At 34.6% G+C, this 21,233-nt stretch overlaps 1 protein-coding gene across 2 annotated transcripts; it reads right to left on the reverse strand.

The window, feature by feature from the left end:
* Positions 1-7,518: 7,518 nt before the first annotated feature.
* On the reverse strand, positions 7,519-16,641 carry RB195_021508 (uncharacterized protein; the record flags this gene model as incomplete). Of its 2 annotated transcripts, none has more annotated exons than XM_064208288.1 (19): positions 7,519-7,743; positions 8,039-8,206; positions 8,278-8,382; positions 8,798-8,880; positions 9,241-9,314; positions 9,426-9,796; positions 9,886-10,044; positions 10,367-10,552; positions 10,620-10,700; positions 10,761-10,907; positions 10,973-11,110; positions 11,170-11,238; positions 12,742-12,852; positions 12,987-13,115; positions 13,323-13,381; positions 13,462-13,560; positions 14,986-15,102; positions 16,257-16,319; positions 16,527-16,641. In XM_064208288.1, 19 exons carry the CDS (start codon positions 16,639-16,641, stop codon positions 7,519-7,521), a joined length of 2,499 nt encoding a protein of 832 aa, XP_064064169.1. The 2 variants fall into 2 exon arrangements, with proteins under 2 accessions (XP_064064169.1, XP_064064170.1); XM_064208289.1 differs by having other exon boundaries at positions 13,444-13,560.
* Positions 16,642-21,233: the final 4,592 nt, after the last annotated feature.

A 21,233-nucleotide genomic window follows, 5' to 3' on the forward strand; every position in this document is an offset into this window, starting at 1 on the left:
ATTTATTAACGAGACTCCCTTACATCAGGAGATTACAGTTTCGCGTCATGGATGGATATAATAGATATAATTTTAATTTAGATAGAATTTTTACAATGTAATTCGGAAAAATGCAATTGCCACAAAAACTATATATTCTATGATTATTTATTTACTTATATTATTTTATTATGAATTTTCCATATAACACCAATATTTTTTTATTGCCATTGAACAATTGTATTACTGCTTCCTTTCGTGGAGAGAAGAGTAAAGGAAGATTTAGAATTTGAGTTGATGTTCCTTTGAATAAGAATTGCTCGATTGAGGATCCAGAGAAAGTCTTCATTAGATCCAATGCGTCAAACAAATCCACAATTCATAAATTATCATTTAAGCAAATAACTGCAAGTTAACGAAGCTGAGAAATTTTCGAAGGATATCACAGAACAAAAAAATCCATATGACTCTCGCTATAAAGGAATTAAAAAAAACAATTTTTTTTTCGAATGTGATTGGTTTGTATTTGTCGGAAAAAATTTTGCAAATTATAAGTTTCAGTTTTTTCCTAGTAAAATGCCACTCACTGTGACCATCCTCTAAATTTAATCCTCTAAAAGCAACTTAAAAATCTAATAAAAGAATTTTTGAAACATTTTTCCTCGAATATGTATTGAATTCGTTCTATTTCTTTGTTTATTGATGAGTGATTTTGTCGAAGCTTCGAAGCAATTATCGAACAGACAACGTTGTGAGCTGAAGTCTTATGTTAGTACGATAAAAAGCGATAAATTGCTGTACATGCTGCTATAATGTGCATTTTAATGCCATCAAACAATGAATGATGTCTATTTCGGAACATTTCAACTTATGATTACTATGATTAATGTCTACTTTATGTAGCAATGATTTACAAATTCCGATTGTACCGAGATTCTCTATATTATCCAGATAAAGCAGATGAAGCTAGCTAAAATCAATGCAAAGAGTCGATTTTCTTAACTACTTCAAACAAATAACGAAGGATTGTAAAGAAAAAAATCTTTATTCCAAATTTTTACTGCCAGAGAATCAATGGTGGTCTCCAGTTTACTATCCAGGAAAATTTTCAATTTTTCAGTTCAATTCACTTGCAAATTTTGTTTAAGCAAAAAGTCCCCTAATTATTTTATTCTTTGTATTTCATATGGTCTTAGTCACAAATCGTACAATCCCCTTCTATTTGTATAACTTGTTATTTCTGGAAGAAAACTCTTAAAATTGTAGTTTACAGCGCACAACCATCAATGACGTGGTTTCATTTTTGTGATTGAAGCACTCTACCTTTTCAGAAAAAAAAAAACCTTCACCAGAAAAAAAAACTAGTCTGGTTTGAAATCGTACGTAGTGATGGAAAGTTAATTGCGTGTAGATATATGAGTAAAGTTATTCTTGCGTAAAAATCATGAAGCACACACACGTTAAATTCTATGTATGTATAAAGGCAGGATCCGAGAAATGTAGAATTTCTCGGATCATTCCCAAAATTTCCGCCGATACCATCGTTTCTGATTACCTTTTTACTCTGATTTTTGTTCCGTTTCTTTCATGATAACTGCTCCCTAACGAATATGGGGTTAATTTTTTCGACTTTTTTTCACATTTTTTAGTTTTTTTGAACGACACTACACCAGAAATATTGCTGTGGTTTTTTGTAATAGTTGCAAAAAATCAACTAAATATTGCTCAAAATTATAGAGTTTATCTTTGAATCTGTATTAAACGGCGTCTACGATTCGCAAATGCCTGATTTCTCGTTCATTTTCAAGTCTCCGAGCTAAATTCCCTTGATTTGTCCAAAATTTCAGCGAATTTTGACTTCTTAGGATCCAGCGCTCTTTCCATATGCCAAAAATCCTGAGTCCAGATTCATTAAAATCTTTCGTTCTGGATAAGAGCTCCAATGGAAAATTCCGCCCATTGCTGGATACATTGTTATGGAACAAGAATTCGTCTGTGACCAAACGCATCACAGAGGAAAAATGCGTTTCCACTCGTCTTTTAACACTGGAAATATATCTGCTCAACAAAAGGCTAAGAGGTCCCGTAGCGAATTACCGTTGCACCGAGTTTGTGCAAGGAAAATAACTAAATAATATTGCAATTAGAAAAACAATTCGCTGATGGTTTCTTTCTATCATATTTATTCTCTCAAGGGCAAATATATGAATTACGGTCTCTGGAGCTTCAACAAATATGGATAAATAAGAAAGATGTCTTCTTTATATGGTTAGTATGATTTCAGAAACTTTTTTCTTTTATGGAAAAGTGATATTCGCTTACTTTTAAAATATTATCCACATTTTCTATCAAATAATAGAAAAAAACAGTTCTATCACGGGATTTTCCATGTGTCCTGATTCAGGAGGATCAGAGATATCTCATTGTTAATCTTATTTACTACCGTATAACAAGTATTCTGATATTCTGCTATAACAGCTCAATTATTACTGTATTGTAAGTTTGCAGCCTTTTTCATTATCACCTGAAAATAAACTGTATACATTGTGGCAGCGACAAATTAGATAAACATATGAAGACCATAAGAAGTGCTGAAAAAACAGTTTTTTTTTTGTTCTCTTTTTTCTTCTCTTTTTTTTGAGTGGCAAGTTGTTTTTTTTTTTTTCGTGTCATCCTTCTTGTAGATCATATAAGATAGAAAATACTGGAATACCAGAATATTTTAATGAATAGGAATCATACATATGTAAGTCCCCTAAAATTGTTCGATGTTGACTTGAAGTAAAATTTTTCCACGACCTCCTTGACTAAAAATCAGCTCTTCAACTTAACTAAAACCCTCAAACCTCCGGACTTTTCTACCCATTTATCTCTGTTTTTTTCTTCTGTTTTTTTAAAGCAGCGTTACTAATATGACCTCCTGACCTAACGTATGCTTTAAGAAATACTTCCTGATAGATTCTATGATGGCGAAACAACGTAGTACACGGGGTCTATGTGTCTGGATCATAAGGCGGTGATCAAAAACAACGCAAAATCATCAATAGAGTGCATCGATTTCCCGCCCGCCAATACACAGAGAGAACAGTCACTCCAGAGCGAAGATCCACGAAGTAGATCAGTCGAATTTTACTGAAATGAATATTAAAGATCATGATAAAATCTTTGACTGAGAGAAAATTATCGGAAACAATTATTAAAAGCTAATCCTTAAAGGAGGGAGAAGGAATCTTCATAGACTAGGCAAAGATAGGTGCCGAGGAACAGTTGTATCAAGCATAGTTTTGAAATGGTAGCTCAGAAATCGCACTTTTGTTGGGTCCCGCGGCGAACGCTTGTATCTAGTGGTTGATTGTCCAACGGTTGAGGCGAAGCAATATGCGACGTTTCGATAAGCGAACTCTCTGATCACTACAAATTTCTCAAGTTTTTTTTTAATTTCTCAAGTAGCAATTCTTCTCATTGGGTCCCATGACTCCCGAAACCGCTGAAATCCCGTGGGTCCTTCTAGGTTTGTCTTTAAAAGTTTTAGTGGTGATGGTCCCAAATGTTTCTGTATATTTTCTGTCTCCCTTCGCTCCTTTCCATTTTCAAACAAATACGAAGATATCGAGGATATAGGATATTATTACGGATAATATTAGTGGGATTTAAGTATTGAGATAGGATCTCCTAAGTTGGAATCGTACAAGGAACTGATCTCAGCTCGTTGTTTTCTCTTTTTCTGGCTTTTCACTATGTATATATTGTATTTATTCTGTATTTGCCTTTGCCACATACTTGGTGGCACGCTATTGAACGTAATAGATAAATAGTAAATAAATATTCCAGGAAGGAACACCTTGTCCGTATTTTCTCCTTTTCCTCCCCTGCAGTCGAGGCTTGCCACCCTCTTTTGGAAAATTTGATCACGTTACGCTCGATAGACTCTCTGGACGTTTTCTGTTTTATTAGCGAAATATTGTCCTAGGAAGGAACCTCAAAACCTTGGAATAATCCAACCTTGACATTATATATGTTGCAAAAATCCTGATCAAAGGGTTCATTTCATGAATGTGATTTTTTTCGGATTTGAAATGCTCTAGAAATGTGATTTTTTTCGGATTTGAAATGCTCTAGAAATGTGATTTTTTCTTTAAATAGTGTCAATAGTGAAAATTTCAAATATGTACATATGTATATTTACATTATATATTTACCAGAGCACTAAGCTTCTGAGTAAACAAGATTAGAATTATTCAGCTAATTCCGAGAGGTGGAATAAATACAGTTAGGATCTGTAAGTAGTAATGCAAGTCTGAATCACCTTTGTTTTTTTTTCGTTCTAGCGATATTTCCATTTATATTTTGATTGACATTTTAAATGTATACGTATGTTATCTATTTACTTAGCAGGGTTATTAAGGACATCAACTAAAGATAAGAGGATAGCACTGCGATTTGTAATCTATCGAAAATATCGTACTATATTCGATTCAAATTCACTCCTGATCTTGAAAATAACGCTAATTGAAGTGAACCATGTAAAATGCGAATAATAATTGACCTCAAAAAGTAATTTATGATTCGTCGCCTGTAACTCAGTGAACCATCGCTAAAGCCATTTTTCCCGACTCTCAATCGCGATTTAAGGATTCGAAATGAGAAGTTGATGAAAATCCAGTGATTGAAAAGCAGAATACAAAGATTTTCCTCTCTCAATGTTGGCAGCCAAGTAACCAAGATTAAGTCAGGAAAAAAGTTTAAAAAAAAGGAAAAGTAGGAGCAAATAGGAAACACGCCTGGAGGAAAGGAAAAAAGGAAGGATTTTTCTAAGAGAAAAGGAGGCGGAGGTCACCCTAGAAGACCTGAATCACTTTTGCAGAAGAAAAGAAAACAATTAATAGGAAAGAAAATAAATTTGTAAGCGAAGTTATTCCCAAGGGTGTTAGCGTAGAAAACACTGGAAGAAATGTGTGATAAGGTATCCCATTGATTCGAAAAAAAATGACCTACAACAGTGGAAGATTCTTCTGGATCGCCTCATCCATATATACTTACAATTCTATAAATTCATTGAGATTTTCTACCATGGTTATTGGCTATATGAATCCTTATGACTGTTTTGTGACTACTTTTCGTTCTTTCGACTTTTACGACTTCTCTTTAATACGTAAGGGCCAGTGATGTTAAAAATGATCATTATTGATTTTTTTAGGATTTAATCCATCTACTCAAGCGTTTTGAGAGATTCTGTTCTATTATAATGCAGTAAAAATTTCATTTAAGGAAGCTTTTGTAGCCCGGTCTCTATTACGGTATTAGGATATCTCGGATCGGTTCTATTGATAGGTGCTAATCCATGCCGATATGATGATGATGATGATGATTGCGTACGTAGAGAATCGTTTACGATTGTGTGCTTCCAGTTCTTACGTATTATATCGTAAGAGACTAGGATAGGCTTGATATTATTCTTTTCCTGTCATCCATGGATCGCCAGGAACAGCTGGAACAAAGCTGGGACAAGTCACAGCACTGTCGAGTATTCGAAAATGATGGAAATTTGAAAAAAAAAGAGAAAAAACACTTGAAAGCAAATCTTAATACACACATAAATGCACAAAATTAAATAACATAATTAATTAACTACTTCAAATAATTGCTAAGTAATTAATTACACAAGATCATTATCAATTATATATGTATGTTATAGATATAAAAATCAGGAAATAATGTGACTCTTAGGAGTGTTTGATATTTTTTTCCAGAATCTAATCGATACTGTGGGATCCTAATCGATCAAAAGCGATCTTGTCTTATGTTCTCTGGTTTTTGATGCAATCAATCAATATGCCCTGCTATCTCCACGTGTAAATAAATACATAAGATCTTATGATTAATTGGAGATATTCTGAAGCATTAGCTTCAAAAACAATTCTTCGTTCTTTGATATAGTTTTTTATAGGTGTGAAGGAAGAATTTTGTTCTATTTTTCTCGTGGATCAAATCCATACGATCGCATTGAGAGTTTTTCTATCATATTTGCAGTGCGCTCATTACAGGATAATATATTGGAGATTGGCTGGAAAGTTTTTTTTTCATTCTTATCTATTCCTGATTTTTCGTGTTCCTTCCTAAAAATTCGCAGAGATATCATCCTAATTGAGGATGTTCTCGAAGCATTGTATGAATGTGGATAAACATCCTGTAAATCTTATTATAGAAGTTTTTTAAAGATAACAGTATTGAAGACAGTTGAACAGCAGTCTGCAGGATAAAGAATTACACTTTGATTCAGATTATCCAGGAAGTGTTTGACGATTTTCTAAGAAAAAAATAGCAATGAACGTTTACATATTTATACAAACTTCTTCCGCCTCCTATCCATAGTTTCCAAATTTTCCTCAAAGACTTGTACTACTGGATAGTTTATCCAAGTTCCTAGTTGATCACACTTTTATGGAAAAAAAAGATTTTTCCCAAATCACTCGTTAAGTAATAGTTAAGAAAATATGTCATATAACTGCCTGGAGGTTAATCGATGAGAATAAAAAATTACCTGTTGAATTTTTTTTTGTATAAGGGGTAGGGCATAGCTATGGTGAATTTAAGCAATCCCTACAATCTCTTCACAGGTGCCTTGATATCATACTACTGTAACCATAATACTGTTACTACGACTAGCACAAGTATTTCCTAAAATGTGCCGTAGTAAAAGTGTACACAAAATTCAAAAGACTACAGTAGTCGCAGTCTATTTCATCGTAAAATTATAAAAATATATTGTAAAAAATCAATGATATGAACATTTTTCTGGAATAAAAACAATACTTAAGGAGTTATCACTCTTCCTTGTACTGTTCCATTTCCAATTTCAATCATACTATCTCAAAGATAAGATAAAACGCATATGTATCGCCATAAAAATTGACAAATATTTTATTTCCCACGAAAAAAGCATTTCTTGCAATAATTATGGAATTCTATTATGAATATCAAGAATAGGCAGATTTTTGTTGTTTTTTGGCACTCTGCTGAACCACTTTAGGATTAATTTCAAGGATTTCACGTAGAAGTGTAAAGATTTTAGATTTTCTGAGTACATCTTGAAGCTAATCACAAATTTATTCGAGTACATTTACATTCAATAATTTTCAATTTAAAAAAATACATTTCTAGTTAATTTTTACTTGTGATTACTTACAAATCGAAAAGTAAGAAGATGATATGTAAATATTTGTTTGAACATCACACAGTGAACAGTTCGAGAATACTTTAAAAATTCTCTCGACTATAGAACACTAATAAATAGTAAACAAAAAGCACAAATAAGTTCTAAGCACCTCGAGTAGAGTATTACTCTAAGCAACTGCAAATATGTGAGGTTCATTATTTTGTTTACTGAAAGTTGCACAAATGAGAATCACAACAACAGAATCATAAGTATAAGTTTGAAAGAAAAAGAATGAAAGAACGAGAAATGACCGGCAATGAACGAGCAAAAAAAAATGACACAACTGAAATTAAACTCAGTCACGAAGCGTGTGTTGAAGTGTGTTACGGGTAGATTTGTGTGCTACGCTTGAATCCTAGATATTGTCCAGGTGGAACAGGGACACGATAGTAGAATGTGGTGGGTAGATGGCCTAATTCAGACCGTGCAAGTGTATTCTGGTGATGTTGAGCATTCATATAGCGTTGTAAGTATACAGGACGTCGTTCCGGATCAGCATTTACTATCAACTCGCCGTTTGCGAAAATCCCTTCCGGAAGTTTTACCTGCTGAAAGAAATAAGAGCGTGACTATCGGTGTATGTTTTTATGGATTTTTACATGTCAGTAGTCCCATCACCATCATGCATAATCCAAGGATAAGAAAAATTTCGTGTTCTCCACACCAAATTAGAAGGATCAGAGCCATTGCGAGAACAAAAGGGGTACCCAAAAAGCCAGGGATATTGATATTGTAATTCGGAGTGAAATTGTAAGCTCACCTTGAGCAAATCGTTGGGGTTAGTTGATTTGTTGGGTAGGTTGGTTAGTGTGGCAGTTGGTTAGCATCTGCAGCTGGACGGACCGGTGCTGGCGTAGTGATTCGTTGCGTCCGAGCGGTTCGTGTAGGATATCGTCGATGTGGGCCCGGTGTCGTTATGCCCCGATTCTCTCGAATCGGAAACGGCGCAATCACCTGCGGTGAACCAACAGCTGAACGTAACGCATGAGCGGATGGTACTGATCTCTTCGACTGAAATGCAGAAAGAATAATTTGATGAAGCCAAGCACTTCACACACACACACACTCCATAGAAAACGTACAAAACTTAAGCGATGACTAGTATAGCCTGCTCCACGCATTTTTCCATGAGCTGCCACGGCGGCGGATCGTTGCTGCACGTTCCTGGCCGCTATTTGAGGAGCTGCCTTAATTGGGAATCTTTTACGAACATCCATCAGAATACAACACATTGCTTCTATTTATCTATTTATTTATTTATTTATTTATTGAAAACACCTGCAGGTGTGCCATAAAACAAAAAAAACAAAAAAAAAACAAGATGGGACAGAGCTCACTAGAATTTCGCCTGAATTTTACACAACAAAACTGGCAATTCAAAGCGTATTGCTTTCCCTCTCCGTTTTATTCTTTATTTTTAAATTTCGTTCCCTCATACTCTTACAGTCTCTAGGATTTTCTCGTTTTTTTTTGTTTCAGCTGTTCTGGATTGACGGAGAGACAGAGCACGATACATATGTACTGTGAACTGTCGAAGTCGTCTATTTTGAAAATAGCAAGTAGACAGATTAATTCTCTTTTTTTTTTAAAATATTTTCTCACCGCATATTGAGCAATTACATTGCCTTGTTGTGTTGGGGCCGATAGTGCCAAGTAATTAGATCGGTTGTACTCCGTTGGTGTGCCTGAAAAGAGCACAAAGTAGTGAGGAGTGATGGAAGGGATTTTGTTGGTGTGTCCAAATGTGATGATTCCAGGAAGACAGCTAAGGATGGATTTGTCTTCTCTAAAAACATGAAATTTTGAAGAAACGGATATAAAAGAATTTCGAAGAAACGAATGAAAGAGATCCAGAAATAGCACCGACTGAAATTTGAAAGCTGTTTTAAAAAACTGTGATTTTGTTTATCCCTTACTTCTACCTCCCCGGAATAATCTCATCTGAAATTCTCTGTTCAGGATTTTATTTCGGAGAATACGAACCTTCGAGGAGATGATGTCATTGGTATAGAAAAAAAAAAACGAAAAAAAAATATGAGGCTCACCCGCTGGCTGATTAGTATAGATCACAGGGCGACTCTGAGCGGTGTAAGCCCGACCGCTCACTTGTCGGAATTGTCTGAACAATAAAAATGAGTTTCATTTGTCTAAAAATACAAGATTACTGTAGAAAAATCATTATAACCGTTATCTACGTTTCATCTTTGAATTTATAGCGAAAAAAAATAACCTGTACGTTTGTTGCTGTGGAGATACAACCTGTTGTTGTGTTGAATATTGATGAGGTTGTTGATTGTTGTAGACTTGTTGTCCTGGATAGAAAGAAGTTTGAGGTTGTGGACGTTGTTGTGGTTGTTGCTGGAATTGTTGTTGACGCTGTTGTTGTTGTTGTTGTTGTTGTTGTTGCAACAGCATTTGCTGTTGCTGTTGTTGTTGTTGCTGCTGGAACTGTAGTTGTGGAACATGTTGCTGTAGAATATTCGGTTGTGCTTGATAAGGCTGCTGTGGTGGTTGAGCATGTTGCAACGGATGTTGCACATGTTGCGTATAATGCTGTTGTTGTTGTTGTTGTTGCTGCTGTTGCTGTTGCTGATAAAGCTGCTGTAACAAAAAAAAAACTTCAAATAATGAAAAATCCATAAAAATAAATTCATAAAAAATCCATGAAAATCCATGTGACCAAGACTGACCTGATGTTGAACGTGTCCATAAGGATTCGGTTGCAGAAGAGGGTGTACTTGAGGTTGAAGAACCGGCTGTGGTTGATAGATATGCGGAAGTTGTTGTTGTTGTTGCGTAGGAAGATGTTGTTGTGGGAATTGTGGATGCTGCCATTGATTGTGAAGATACTGAAAATACTAAAAAAAAATTATTTCGGAACAAAATCAGCTAACATTCACCGCATCTGTCAACTAATGAACTAATGAATAAATGAATAAATAAATGAATAACTAATGAATAAATTTTTACTAACTCTAAAAAGTTGCTGTATCAAGAAACACCATCAAATAATGGAGAAAAAAATGGTGGAAAATCAAGAAAAAAATATGCAGTTTAGGTTCATTTGATCGTTATAGATATGAAATTTTGTCTGTAAGCTTCATCTAACTCTGTGTATAACAATATTATTTTTTAAGGTAAATTTTTTTATAAGCTACTAATAAATCTCACATAGTTCGGTGGTGTTGTGTACTGTTGCTGTGGTACTAATAGAGGTGGATTTGGAGGTGTAATCGGTTGTGGATATGGTGCTTTCTCTACCGGTACTGAAGCGATTTCACGTTGAAGACGATTTGTAGAAATAAATTCTGGTTGTGGTTGTGGATTAGGAATCAACGTAGGATGCGATGTAATGGTCTGTAAATTAAATTTTTGCGGATAAGTCTGTTTACATGGATTCCGATAGTACTAAGAATAGATTTACCGTCGGAACTTGACTGGATGGTGTAGCAGTAGCCGCTAAATCTGGAATTTGGCGAAGATTGTTGAAGTGAGCTTCAATCGCCTGGAAAAATCCAAGATTTTATTTATGAGTTACATTTATCCTTCAGTACAATAATATTACCTTTTCCTGAGGCTCAATTGTTTTTTGGAGTTCTCTCGACGCTTTTATTATTCGTTCTCGATTCTGGTGTTTTTTCAATGGAATATTCTGGACAACAGATGTGAAGTCAATTTTTGGTGGTGGAGCAATATTGTCGTTACCTTCGACCTACATAGAACAATAGAAATACTAAACATAGTCTTGTAATCCAGAAATATTCCAATAGTGTTCACCTGTGAAACGATTTCCATAATTTCACTTTCCTTTAGGTTACTTTTACGTAGAACATCGATAAGTTTTGTTAGGTCTGGGACACCGGTACGAATTTTTGCGTTCAATGTTTTTGCTGCAGACGCTCGATCAGGCATTAGCTGAAAATTTCAGGAAATTTTCTTCACAATCGAATTTTTGAAAGAATCAAGGGTCGTACTAAGTTTTCGTCTCCATCGTTTTTTGCTTTATTCGTGACCTGAACTCGAGAATCTCCATCTGTTGTGACCTATAATATTTTTTTAAATATCAAACACAAAAAATTAAAACAGCTTCATTGATTAAAATGGACCTCCTACATATTTCTGAAAATTAAACTGCAGAAGCCTAAAACTTGATGACCTGACCTTGGCGGAAAGACTGACATTCAAGTGGAGATTTTAAGGCACCTTTGAATCCTTACAGATTACGGATCCCATCTATTCCCCACAAAGTTTTAAACTTTCAACACCAAGATCCCTTTAAGCTCCTTACAGTAGCGTTTAAGTGTAAGTTCACTTCAGATCCCAATAACAGTGGATAAGAATATCCTAGAATTAATAGATTAATGATATGAATAGTCTGGCAATATCACCGGATAGAATTTGGTAATAACATCGTGGTTATCAGGAGAAATTAATGCTCAAACACTTGAGGCAACGACTTGTAAAAAGATTCATTTGTTTTAGAATTTTTATTTGTTGGTTTCATTTAAACGCGAGATTGGTTATCTTATTGGTTTTTATGTTAACAAAAATTCAAAAGTCCCCATTAATATTTACTTATAATCACATATGAATACAAAATGTAACATTTATTTTGAATTATTATTTAAAATGTACTCAGCAATTAGGTGAACAAATCACATCAGGACAGTAACGTAACCGATACAGTATGGCATTATCGTGCTAGTTATGGTACAACTTTTAAGGATTCACATTTTTTAAAGGGGAATAAAGAAATTTTTGTCTAGATTCGTATCAGGCGTAAATCAAAAATGCTCTGAAATATATGCACTAAAAACAAATCCGATTAGAAAATCTCAGACGAAAATCCAAATTTTCAATCCAAATGGACATTCCCCCTAATTCAGTTTCATTAATGGAAGATCCACGGCTGTGACATTAAGAAAATATTGATTCCATTGGCTGAAAGCGTTCGTAATTCTCGTCCTGACACAGGTAGAACTAGTTTTCCTCGGACCTTATGCTATAGGCGAAGGATTACGTTTGCAGAAAAAAAAGAGAATTAGACGTCACATTCTAATTGAAGCACTTCGAAACCCGTTCGGATATTTCTTCGAGGATTTTCCAGTAGTAATTTTGATTTAATTTAAAGGATTACAGACCAATATATCGTTAGTAATTAAAATGTTCGTGATTCACGATAACAAAACTTATCAGAACTCTTGTAACGATTGATTGGAATCGTGGTAAATGATGATTTTACTAGGATTCGGTTGAAATACCGTAGTAAGCGTACAGTAGTAATGGTAAACAAGTGATTGTAGTAATAGGCGGGCAACCAAAGGATATTTCTAGGAGTCCTAGGAGTAGATCGGAAATCGGGAACATTTCTGGATTGGAACATTCAAAGATCAGATAAAGTTGAAAAGTTGAGCGAAATAGATATGTTCCATAATAACTCGGGAAAAATAAGTAATAGAAGAGCGGAAACTAACAATTCCCAGGATATACCGAGGAAATTATGGAATTTGGTAACGGAAAACTTAACGATGAGGGATGAGGGATACCTGATCGATATAGTCACTATCAGTACTTGCAGCAGTATTTTTTGGCAATTCAATTCGTATTTCCTTTAATGGAGCGGACGTGGTCGGTTCCGTAACAGAGTTTGACTCGGACTAAAATTAAAAAATATGAGCAGTGAAATTTATCAAATTTCCACAAAGACTAAGTAAATAATGTGACTTATGCTCAAAAAATGCTAAGTGAAATCCAAATCAAATTTTAATGACGTCCCAATAAAATTCTCTACCTCATCTGGAAATAAAGTTACAGGTACGGTAGGAGTAGGAGCTGCAGTCGGTGCTGGGGTTGGATTAAGTTCATCGATCGAATCCTTATCATCGATATTTACCAAGCTATCCGGTCCTTTTGTTGTTGTCTAAAAAATTGTAGATATTATTTTAATTTTTATTTATTATTATTTAGTCCTTTATGTTCACTACTTTTATTTACTGCTTATTTATTATTTTTTGTTCACAACATCTATTGATATTTTATAGAATTTATAGAATTTTATAAAATTCTCTCCAACAAATATGCGCCCAAAGAGTAACGACATTATTGAGAAATGAAACTCATTACTCACTTTTCCTCCAGTTTCTTCATTATTATCCGTATAATCCTCGACATTCGGTGCGGGAAATCCTGAAAAATGCAACGATATTCCTTCAAAGACTTTAGTGCTAGTAATATTACGGAACACTTGCCTGTTCCAAACTCTGGACCAATTTGTGATCCACTATTTCCTGTGTTTCCTGCAGGTGATGGACCTAATGGTCCGAGATTTGGTGGACCACCAAAGTGATTTCCACCCATGAGGTTTCCTAGAATATGGATTACAAATGATGCAATGCATATTTATCGTGCTTACATAGAACATTTTATTCGTTTTTCCGTAAAATTCTTAAGTTTTTTATACCGACCTTTATTTCAAATACTTATAAAGAATAGAGAAAATAGCACATCAGAACGGATAATTAAGAACACAATTTTCTAGTTCCAGAAAGTTCCAGAAAATTAAAAGAATGTCAATCATAAAAATTTTAAACTACCGATCTTTATGAAATCTAACATATTTTTCTTTTTATAGAGAAGTTTGTTCTAACACAAAGTTTCCTCCCGACTGGTGTCTCCTTTCCAGTAGGTCCCATATTTTGAATATGGATGCGAACAAGAGTCTAATCGGCCAGAAAGATGATACTCAGGCGGAATATTATTTTTTTTTAAATAAAACATTTGAAACCTGTTTCAAGTAACATACTTTTCTTTTAAAACAAGGTTTATGTGTCATGTGTAAGTTAATGATTCTGGTTATTAGCAAGTTCACAGGATGTGAAACGATTTTATTTTAATTCCATCTAAACCTCCAGAATCTCATGCGCTAGTTTCAAAAGTACAGGAAAACGTAGTTCTTGGTTTTTTTTTTCGAGGATATCCTGTTGATGAATCATAGGAATTACGTTTGCGCTGCTTTTTTGTGGATAGTTGATAGTCTGTCAAGTTTTAGCGTGTAAAATTTCCAAAAAAGAAATCCTTAACTTTCGCCTTTTCGACGATGACGTGGTTATGGTTTAAAGCATGGATGAAAAATGGATGAAATTAGCCGGTTTTAGTTCATCTCATAGATTCGATCGACTATCAACGTGGTTTGAACGATTTGAGCGCAATTTATCTCGGTAGACGATCGGTTTGCACTTGTTCTGGTTCTGGCACAATGCCAAATTTCCCGGCATTCGTCAGAAATTCGGCACAAATCTGATGTTGAGAAGAGAATTACGATATTTATTGTTGGCTTTAAGTAAGTATCCCCTGAATATCCATCTCTTTTATGCTGTTCTCTCATTGAAAACTATTACGTGAGCTGGATTTTTTCCCGTATTCGTATGGATAACGGCTACGAGACAACAAAGAAGATAGCTGAACCAAATCGTCGTACGTCGTAAGGTGGAGGACAAGTCAATCGGGAATTGGACGATCGCAAAAGAACGATTGCTTGCGTTAGCAGAACGAGCTAATACGTCATAATAGAGAGAAGCATGGACAAATTTGTGGATTATGACGATCGTTGATGTGAAAAGAAGAGAGAAAAAAAAACAAATAGATACTAGAAGTGCTGTAGTGTTTCTTGTATTCTCACCAATATAATTGTTCGAGAACATTCAGAAATACATGTTTTTCTAATCGTTTTTTTTCTCAACTATAATTAGTTGCACTCTGGAAACCTTTCAGAATCCAATCCAGGGACTAACTTGTGTTCTTCGAGGCCTGTTCGAGTACAGCTGGAAACCAGTTGCCCTCTGATGCTTGATTCAGGACGCCAACTCCAGTGCCGGTCAACTGTAGAGCTCCTTGAGCGAGTTGATACACTAAATATTAGGTGAAATAAAGTTTTTTTTTAAATTAAAAACAATAAATATGCAATTTTATAACGCTGTTCTTTTGGCTCCTTAGTTTTATTAACACCTATTTCTGCAAAATGCTTCCTATTGTTAACTGAATAAATTTTGCACGTATTTTTTGATCTGCATAAATTCCTTACATGTCGAGTTTTTATCTAAGAAAGTTCTGTTTTCTTGAGGTCTTCGTTGCAGCAATGATTTTACTGTATTATGTACTAAGTAACATTTTATTACTAATAAAATGCATTATTTTTCATGATCCATCTTCTAGAAAATTACCGAGAAGTATTCTGAAAAGACATACACAGATACATTTGTGTGCGAGAAAAAAAATAAACAATGAAACAACTATGAAAAATATCAAAAATCAGCATTTTTGTTTGGACGCATTTTTTATACTACATAGATAGATAGACCAGCCACGACTTCATTTTATTTTACTCTTGTTCTTGAAATCTCATAAATAAAAGAGGAAAAAAGGAAGGAGAAGCAGAAAGTAATGAAAATATAAAAATTTAAGTGATTTGATATAATTTTATCCCTTATGTACTAATTGCTTATGTTTCTTATTTTGTTCCTTAAAATTTATACCCTTAAATAGATCACATTTTATTTTAAAAAAAATTACTAAAATGAGCTCTGCAGTTCTTTAAGTATATAGCGAGTAATGATTGATATGCAGTACGAAGGGCATTGGACCAAAAAATCGAGTACAACATAATATCAAACCCATAAAATGTGAAATATTTTCGTATTTTTATCGAAAAACTTTTAACACAATCGAATAGGATGTCACGGTCCCATTATTTGCTTTTCGTTTGTGTCTGTTTGTGTGTGGTCGTGAATTATGCGTTGAATCGCATGATTCAAACTATGGACATGTTCGGGATCGAGTCAAATCTTCCTGATTGTTTCGCTCTTTAACTGGATCTCAGTTCCAGACGTGACGCATCACATCGCTATGGCTTGTCGTCGCGTCATTTAGCGTAGAGAGATTAAAAAGTTGATATTCGTTTTTCATCCGTAAACTATGCGCTCGGACTAATGAACAGATGCCAGATTTGAATCGATCTCCTAGATAATCCATACAATATCTAGGAAATCTACCATCTATTACTTACGTTGTCCAATCTGTGATAATGCGCCAAGTCCTGGAGCAGCAGCTGATCCGGCAGCGGCGGCACCTAAAATGACGTTCTCACATAAATGTATTCCGGATATTGAAAGGAATACAGCTGCGATCCCGTTCCATTCTTCGACCTTAACCCAGCGGGAACTGCTTGAAATGCAAGTTCAATCGACAGAACGTGTTGTTTGCAACTTTTGTACGAACGGAATGGCGAGAACGTGGAACGATGAACGACGTAAAAAAGGATTTGATTTGCACTGACCTCCGAGCGCTGGACCGAGGCCAGATCCGAGTAAGGATGTGGCCAGTGAGGCGATCTCAGCGAACTGAGAATTGGTCGGATTGAAGAAGATGCAGAATAATATTAGAGGCCACATGCCTAAATTTACATAGCGAAAAAGATTTGCATCACAGATAAACGATATTGGTAATTGTGACAATTGTTTACAAACAAAGCAAGTCCAAAACACCATTTTCAAGGAAAAAAGAAGGTTTTATAAGGAAAAAAATTGTCAAACCAGTCAAATACATAATAAACAAGGAGGATGTTATTAGAAGAGCTGGAAATGGAAAACTGGGAAAGCAGAAAAGGGACTGAATCCATCCCAAATCCTTCAATGAACAAAGTAAGGTAAACTATGCAAGTTTTAAATAAAATCAACAACAGAAAGGTGAAGAAGGAATCAAACGGATCCGAAAGAATTATTATGAACAATAAGTGTGGATCAAATTATCCAGTATTTCAAATGTTACCAATCGATTCGGACCATAATCGTATGGATATACGGGCTGGCTTACAGTGTGCGTGGGATAAGCTGGAGCGTTTGGCGAGCCTCTTCGCGCCCACGCCGTCCGCCCCTCCTCCGGGCTGGGGGAGACAGAGACCGAATCAGGTTCTCGTCCATTGGGGGGAAAAGCAGACCGCAGCTAGTGGGGCAGCTATGGATGTGAAATCCACAATGCTCCAACCGTTCCTCATTTCATCGTCAAACCTCCAAGTTCCTACGAAGACTTTTAAGGGATTATTCCAGGATTTTAACCACTGTATTCAAAAGTTTATTTTCACTGGAAGTTGTGTGAAGGATTAGCTAACTTCCCTCAAAAAATTCCACTCTTATTTAGACACCACAATACTTCACCGAAGGATGTTGTCACAATTATAAGAAACAAGAATTTTTATAGGATTCTTACTCCATCCACAGTTTAAAATTTGAATTTGTAAATATTTTGCATTCGATGGAATCTCAAGGTCATATATCTCCGTAGTTACATTCACAAATAGAACCAGTTTCTTAGGACAATAAACAGCCGCAATGTTTCCATAGATTTGGACTAGATATCCATGGAAAATGGTCACTTTTAGATTGAATTTTTCAACGGTATCTTTAAAACGAATAAAAATTAGTACCTTAAACGTTCATAGAATGTAAATTTGACATAAATATTTGACACAAATCGTCGTCAAAAACAACCAGAAAAAATCCCTTCCCCACTCTCAAAAAGAAAAACAAGTTTTCCAATCGAATTCTATTAGGAGGATATGTTTAAGCTTTAAGGAAAAAACGTCAAGGAATGTTGATAGTAGGGGATCCGGACGATCTACTAGTTTACTGGAGCGTGGTTGATGATGATGATCCTTTCGTCGAATGAAATCACTTCTCGAACTGGTATTCGTTAAGATCAAAACTCTTACGAAGTGGTTTTGGGTGACGAAAAAACCTGGAGAGAGGATTCCATGTGACTTTTTTTTACCAAAATAATCTTGATTAAACTAGAATTTTCCTGAGTACAGTTCTAAAAGTCAAGAGAAAACATTGACAATATGTTATTTTGTTATCATTTCAAAAATCGCTAGTATATTACATTTTAAAAAGAAGAACGAATAAGAACACAAACATAGAATTGGAGAAATCTGTGGAATGAACAAAACATGAGGCAGAATGAAGAACACTTATGTCATCTGAAGGATTTTCGTGGAAATACGACGCTTAAACGTGTGGAACGATGACAAAAAAAAAATTCTACATCAAAGATTTGTTTTAAATACGATTACACAACTTAACACAAAAGAACATCACTTATTTATTTTCGCTTTTTTTCTCCTTAAAAACTTGATCTTTTCTTCTGTAGATTTGGTGAAATCAAAACAAAGTGACAAATATTGCAGTTTTGCGATCTTCTTTGAAATGGATTGTGGATGAACTCCTGTATAATTGTGCTCTATAAAAAATCATAAAAATATGTAATATAAAAATCAAAATTATTGCGTTCTTACGAAGATAGAAGCTATATTTTATCCTACCATAACCTTCAAAATTGGAATTGAAAAAATCTTCCTAGTACATAGATTTTAAGTCACAGGCAGTTAAAATCAAAGGAAATAATATGGTAGAAGGAATATCGAAAAAAATTAGGATTTCCAGATATCTACCAGAAATCTGGATGGTTACTAGATGAGTTTCGAAGATTGAGGTTGAACTGACTTCAAATCGTCTCTCATCGCTGCTATCCCTCATGGCTCGCGACAATGTCGAGGGCATTGGGCATTGTTATGGAGGAATCCGGAATACATACTTATCTATGCCTCCCACATACCCTCCGTCTAAACGCGGAGATTTGAGGCAAATGGTGCTTCGTTACATGGTAGAAGGTGAAAGAAATATTATATTTTTTTCGTGATTTTTTTTTTCATATTCTCGGTCTTAGCTGTTTTTTTTTCTTATCTTTAATCTTCTACTTTGACCCTATCAATTTTCTCTTGACAATCCCCTTTCTTTTGTTCCCTTCCTTCAAAAAAAAAAAAAAAGAAAAGGAAAAAATTATTTCTTACGTATCGCAATATACGTGGATTCACTTCCGAAGAAGTCCTCAAATTATTTCCTGCTGTACGAAAATAAGTATGAATTCATGGATGGGCTGCTCGTAGGACCGAAATTAATTTAAAATCGTGAAAAATATCCAGAGGTCACTTATTCGGTGGGGCATTTATGCTTCCAGTTATGATTCAACTAAGCAAATATATTTTTATAACCGTGTCCGGTTGTGTTTTAACCGCGTTACATGGCATTTCTATTTTCTAAAAAAGCTGCAAAAATCACTCTTTCTGGCAGATTCAACAACTTCTGCTGATAAATTAGCAATTTGAAGGGTTTATCCAAGAGAATAAATCTATGGACATGTTTTTTAAATCTTATTTTCTTACCTGTTTCGGAATGATTCTGCTTTTTATGGTATGGAATCTTAGAAATTCCTGACTCTCACACATTACAAAACGTGTTTCTTGGGTTTTTAAACTACGGATGGGTCATGGAGTAACGTAGTGATCCGTCTTCTCTGTGTTCGTTTGACGTAAAGTATTCTTTGAAACTTTGAGTCTTATTTTGGTGAGTGTAATGTGTCGTGTTTACATAACAAATTGCATTTTCTTTTTGTAGTGTTCTTCTACGAATTTTTCGAGGATATCACGTCCACATTCTATAGGAACACAATTACTATTCAAGAATTTACGGGAAAAACAGTGCCTATAGCTTAATTGTACTTAAGTGTTAACACCGTTTAGTATTTTTTTCTATCAACTTCCATATTGTATCATGTTAAATATGCTGAACCTGTTGTAAGCAACAATATCGATTGACTGTTTTTTTTTCCAAAATCATTATCATATTATTACATAGTTATTATCATATTATTATTATATTATTAAAGTTATTATCAAAATACCATCTACATTTCGCACTCACTAAACTCTTGAGATATTGATTCTTTTCACATGAGAACAGAAATTCCTTACGTTTTTCCTTGAACGGTTCCATTTAGAGTTTCAACAGGTTGCTGTTATAATAGGAACATTCACTGGACGGATTACTCACGGTCTGTCGATCCCAAAAAAAAAGACAAGAAAGAATAGCTGTGGAAATGTCAACATTTTCTCCTATAAATTATCGAAATATGATTAATGAAAGAAAAATCCATGAAAGACAACAATCCATGAAAGACTATGAAACACTTTGAAATCGTCATCGTTTAGTCATTTCCGTCCAGAAATAACTGAACGTCATAAAATATCTGGAACTATCTTCATTTGACTATAAATTTAGTACTGTAATCGTAGGACCAAGAGAAATATGATGTTTACAAATAAGTTTAACTTAACATTCTCTATTTTTAGATTTTGATATAATTTACCCTCGTATTATGCGATGTTATGTTTAAGAGCAAAATTTTCGATTATTTTAGCAAATTTTTGTGAAACTGTGGAATCGTTTCTGGATTGAACGTTCCGGACTAATGTGAATCACAAAAATTGCTACTTACATCTCATTTTTATCTTCGTAGAACCCGTTCCAGTACAAAATGCAGTGCGAACAGGTTTCTCAATTATTACCCTGAACCTTTTCGCAATTACTTTTCTTTAATAATCTTAACTATAGGTTTATGGATTTTACTCCTGGAACCCGGACGAACAGTCCTAGACACGATTCTTTCAATCATAGAACATCGAGGAAAACTTTAAATCGTCCTAGTATTATGGTATTTCACAGTGTATTCCTATTTTAATCGTTCTGTAATATTTTTAAACAATTTTCTATTCTCCTACAACTTGAACAAGTTAAGAAAACCAGGAAAAAAACTCCAGGAAATCAGAGAAGACTTCAGCAGGAAAATAATCCCAGAACGTACGGGTCACATTTATTTCCCTATTTAAATACTCTTTTAACTATGAAATCTTAAAGAAATTTTTAAAGAAGCTTTTCCTAGAAATTAAACATGGGATGCATACAATTTGATATAGAATTCCAGTAATTAGTATTTAGTCGTCTTTTACTCAAATCCTGCAAAAAAATCCTTGCGAAGTGCTAATCGAGTTCATGTACCATGGGATTTCGTTAGAATTCAAAAGAATAAAGTCTGCGACCAATTTTATACAAGACGGACAATATTGAAAAAAAAATAACACAAGCAAAAAAAA

Source organism: Necator americanus, chromosome X (assembly GCF_031761385.1).
Source record: "Necator americanus strain Aroian chromosome X, whole genome shotgun sequence".
In the NCBI taxonomy this organism is placed as follows: Eukaryota; Metazoa; Nematoda; class Chromadorea; order Rhabditida; family Ancylostomatidae; genus Necator; species Necator americanus.